Source organism: Symsagittifera roscoffensis, chromosome 2 (assembly GCF_963678635.1).
Source record: "Symsagittifera roscoffensis chromosome 2, txSymRosc1.1, whole genome shotgun sequence".
NCBI lineage: Eukaryota > Metazoa > Xenacoelomorpha > Acoela > Convolutidae > Symsagittifera > Symsagittifera roscoffensis.
Window position 1 is genome coordinate 61,138,368 of NC_087063.1, and position 5,337 is coordinate 61,143,704.

General features: G+C 33.5%; 1 protein-coding gene across 8 annotated transcripts in view; it reads left to right on the forward strand.

The window, feature by feature from the left end:
- Positions 1–395, forward strand: part of LOC134839534 (innexin unc-9-like) — a 46,546-nt gene extending 46,151 nt beyond the window's left edge. For all 8 annotated transcript variants that reach the window (XM_063855117.1, XM_063855119.1, XM_063855118.1 and 5 more), the window contains one exon: positions 77–395. In XM_063855117.1, coding sequence (XP_063711187.1) covers positions 77–106 — 30 coding nt within the window. In that variant the 3' untranslated portion in view covers positions 107–395. The remainder of the gene's footprint in view (positions 1–76) is intronic.
- The last annotated feature ends 4,942 nt before the right edge of the window (positions 396–5,337 follow it).

Below are 5,337 nucleotides of genomic sequence, written 5' to 3' on the forward strand. Positions count from 1 at the left end.
AGACAACTATCAAAATGCTTAATTATTTTAATATTTTAATGCTTAAAACACAGCTTAAATGAGAGAGTTATTTCAGGGAACGACGGGAGACGACATGGGCTGCTGATCAAAATGGAAAAAGTCGTAGCTTCTGTCATTGAGCGAAAATGTCACGACTAGTCATAGCTGATGCCGACGACCATTTGTTCCAACCGGAATGAAATGCCCAAGACTTTTTCTATTACAAAAAAAACGATATTTCGCAATATACTGAAAAATTAGTTGAAACTGAGTGTTAGTCTATGTCCTAATGCATTTTTTGGTGTATTTTTATAGACTTAAAATTGTAAATCGAACGATTGGTCACAAAGTTCTGAATATCCTTTAAATAGACAATATTTAGCCAATTCAAAAATTTCCGCTTTTCTGTTATTATTTTTTCCTATGTCGGTCAATAGCGCAGCAAAAACAGCTTGGTACAACATATCAGAGGAGAAAGCGCTTCATGAAGACACATATTTCGTTTTTTTTTCAAAACTCAAAGCAATTACTCGAACTGTGCTGGATATGGCGTGATTTTAAGTTAGCAAAATGTTTTTTATTCAATTTTCGAATGAAAGTTCGAAAAATAGACATCGATGCTTGAGCTAAAAACTAAAATGATATTTCAGCTGTGATCATTATTTTTTGAAGGTAGACTATAAAATCCTTGATTTCAATCAACACTTGAATGAGAGCAATAAAGCAATCATACTTCATTTTCTATTTAAATTGATATTAAACCGCTTTTTGTAGCCTGATCTCGTGATATCGGAGTCATCATGTCTTTAATTTGTCTAAACCGTGGGAAGTGACTTTTTAGTGCGAGGAGTTACGCTTTCCAATAGATTTTTATGCACAAAATCCTGCTATAGCTTAGAAGCGCAATTTCACCAAGGTCCCCCCGCACTGAAGTTTCATGGATAATAATTGGATTTTTATTGTCAGTCTCTACAAAATAACAAAAATAATCGATTATAATTGATTGAAAATAGATTATAATCAGGGGTGGATCTAGGATTTTATCGAGGGGGGGGGGGGCGGATTTTCTAAATTTTGTCGACCGAATTGATTTTTCGAGCTCTCCCTACGCACAGTATATTCCCTGTTTTAGGCTAAATTTGTGCGCCGCAGGCAAAATTTTGAAAAAACAGTACAAAAAAGGCGTTTTTGGCACTTTTTGGAGAATTTTGACTAAAAAATTGCGATTTTTTGGCGCGCGCGCCCCCTCAAAATTCCTTTAGAAAAATTTTAGTGTCGGTCGGCCAAATATGGATTTCTTAAAAAGTACCAAAGGGGGGACCCTTTGGGTCGGCAAGGGGTCGAGTCCCTGAGAGGGGGGGGGGAGAGGCGTCCGCCCCCCCCCCCCCCCCCCTAAATCCGCCCCTGATTATAATGATAATATTTTTTGAAGCAATAAAATCCCAAAATAATCGATTATAAATCGATTAGGTGATCTAAATTTTACATGATAATCGATTATATTGATAACATTTTAGTCAACGAAAATCCATTATAATCGATTATTACCCATGAAACTTCGGTGCGGGCCACATCTCATTCAAAAATTTTTGTCTTAAACTCAGAGTACTGTAACCTTAAGGAAAACGCTAAGAATCAAGGACTAAACATAATTCTTACTTAAAGGGAAACCTCTTCATGTTCAATCAAAATATAATAGCTCTTAAAATATAATCAATTTTTTTTTCATTCTCTTACATTTTATTGTAGTTAAATTTGATCTCAGCAGTTCCAACATAGGTTCTCAACGGTCTGAAGCAATTGCACAAAATTTCTCGTGCCTTACTTCATTTCGCCTTAATGTCCTCAAACTCAAACCTGACTTCTTTTCTGGGCTTTGAGCAATCTCGCTTTATATTTGCAAACAATTTCATTAAAGTTCTTCTGCTGTTCTGAAAAAGTGCTCTCATTGTTCTATAAACTTTATTCCATAAAATGGATTGAATTATAAACTCTTTTCTTTTTTCTTGAAAAACTTCCTTATCCATGTTGGACTTTTCCTTTAGCTTTAACCAGGCTGTATTGAATTAAAGTTTTTCCTTGCAAAAAATTGATCCAAAGCCTAACGAATTGAGCACTGCATATCAGATTAGTGATCTAACTAAACTATGGCGCCTTCACGGACTTTTTTATGGAATGTTTTAAGTATTTTAATTCATATTCTGTTTCTGCAGCAACGGAATATAATTTCCCTGTCGCAACAAAATTTATACAATTTTTTGAGAAAAAAACACAACATCAAGTTGATTTATGAATTTAAAAAGTTATTCAAATTTTCTCTAACTTCGTCTGTTTCGCTCTTTCTCTCTCTCTATCTATCTATCTATCTATCTATCTATCTTTCTCTCCCTCTCTGTCTTTCTTTCTTTTTTTCGTTCCTTCTTTAGATCTTTCTCTATCTACTGATTTTGTGAATGTTTTTCAGTTTTCCTGGTGACTCCACGCTACTTTATTTTGTTTATTGAGTCATCTCAATACTTGTGTTTTCTTTTTTTGAACATTCACCCCAGCTGGCTATATTACGTGTGATTTCATCTCTTACCGATCTGCTGGAGCCTTTTACAGTTTTCCGCTGAGTCTTTAACTTTGAGTTTTGGCGTTAACTTTGGCTTGTTGTCCCTATAGTTTATTGCAAAACACTGGTTTTAACCCATAGTCGAATACGAATGGGATAATTTGAACTTGTATCAGCTGCTTATTGTTCCGACTTTCGATACGAAAGTAACGGAATATTTGTGCTCGGGGTGGGCTTTTTTTCTTCAGACAAATTTCTTTTTCTTCAGACAAATTTCTTCAGACTTTTTAACTAGCCATTTTCGACGGAATTTTTTTTGTATCATTAAAAGGTATTGTTGTCCTGAGCTTAAATTTGAAAAGATGTTTCACATTTTTTGTAAAGTTATGAGGGTTTAAAGATTGCCATTTTGGCCAATTTGGGGCGTTAAACTTGAAATTTAAAACGCGTTTTTCTCAAATTGGATTGAGTTTAGGTGAAAATTTATGAATATAAAACTTCCGTAAAATTTTAGCAGAATTAATATGGTGTAATTTGTTTTGCAAAATTCGGGCCCGATATTTTACCCCAAAAATGGGTCATTTTGGCTTTTCTTAGGTAATCAAAAATTACACCGAAAATACCCAGTCGATCACAGACATAAATATATCAAAGTGAGCCCCTTACGCAGCCTAGCAAACTTTAAGAAGGGTATAACCTCCAAGATATTATGTAAGTTAATTTTATTTTGTTTGATAGACAAAAAAGGTCGTTTTTTCTAAATAAAATACCAACTTTTTTTTTAAAAACAATTTTTAAACAACTTGCAATTTTTTTGGAGAAAATACCTTTCAACGAGTTTGTTGGGCTGCATAAGGGGCTCACTTTGATATAAATATCTTGGTGATCGACTGGGTATTTTTGGCGTAATTTTTGATTAAACTAAGAAAAGCCAAAATGACCCATTTTTTGGTTAAAATTTCGGGCCCGAATTTCGCAAAACAAATCACACCCTATTAGTTCTGCTCAAATTTTAAGCAAGTTGTGACCTCATAACGTTTTACCTAAGCTCAACCCAATGTGTGAAAAACGGGTTTTAAATTTCAAGTTTAACGCGTTTTGTCCGGTTAATTTAAATCAGCACTGTATATTTCGCGCAATTAACGCGTAAGCCGAGAGTTAATCCGTCTTAGAAACCGTTCCAAATTGGTGAAAAGAAACTTATTTGCCATAATTGTTTTGTTACAAGGAGCGAAGTTTATCCTTTTGTACTTTATATGGCTTGTGGGGCGATGATTTCATAAAAATTTTCAAATTTTAGAAAAAAAAATTTCTTTTTGTTTATTATCCATGCATGATTTGTATGGAAAATGACTAATCATGCGTAGCACAAACGTTGGTTTCCAAAACCCTCAAAATAGCTTTTTAACGGAGTAGATTAGTATTAAAATGGTTTCTCATCATTATGCAAGCTGTTGGTAAAATATTAAAAATTTTCACCATGCAAATCATACGTCGCAAATATATGGTGCTACGTATGGAAGAGATTTTTCACCATATTTTTTTTCTCTAGAAAACCGTAAAAATAGAGGTTAATTGACAAAATGACTGAGAAAAAGTATCTGTAGTGCAAAATACACTTTTATTAGATTTTAATTTTTTTCCACCATGCAAACCATACGTCGCACCATATATGGTGCTATTTATGGAAATGATGTTTCCATACAAAAACAACTTTCATTGAGCATGCGATATCACAACCAATACCAAATTTTGTCATTTAATTTTGGGGTGTGATTGCAGTTTCAAATATTGACAAGTAAGCTGAGAAAACACTTTTGGACAAAAAACGTGTAAAGAAAAGTGAAAAAAAAAAATTTTGATTTTTTTTTAAATTTTTCATTTCGGAACAATTTTTTGGGCACATCATGGAACAGGAGTAAAAACAGAATTCTGCTTCAACGGACCGTTTCTGATTATCACAACATAGTTTTAAATTAGGATAATTATTCAATAGTAAAACAATCAAATATTTAAAACAGTTCTAACATCGAAAAAAAAGTTTTTTTTTAATATATAAAACCAAACTTAACATTTTCTGCCGGCCTATTGATTTTATTTACTTTATAACTTTTAGCGTCGTTCTTTGAGGTCGTTCAGAGCACTTTTTGGATGCCCACGAGAATATTGAATTTATTTGATTACTCAGTTTCTATGTCGCACCAAATATGGTTCTTTGTCAATCATATGTAGCGCCATATATGTTTCCATGGTATCCATACGTCGCGCCATGCATGGTACCATAGTAACCATTCGTCGCGCCATGCATGATACCATAGTAGCCATACATTGCAAGCTTCCATGGTGACATATAAACTATCAACATCCCTAGTAAAAGTATCAATTTTGTCTAATTTGAAGTCCCCCATACTTTAAAAAATGTGGAATCATACGTCGCGTCATGCATGGAAAATGTGTTATTTGAACACAAAAATACGCCGGCAATTTTTCATGGCTCGCATGGAACCATGCATGGTGCGACGTATGGTTGCACATTTTGGTCAACCCGAGCTATTTGAAACACAATTATTCTTATTTTTTTTTGAGTAGATTCTCTCTCAGAAAACTCTCAGGAATTTTACTTATAATTTTTTGATCTGTTTAAATAAATCTACATTATTCAACAACTTATACTGCTCACAATAAAACATTTACATCAAATACAATTGATAGAATAGCACATATACAATGAGCAGAGTGAAATCATTGAGCAATTTAAAAAAAAAAGAATTTTAAAACAGTTG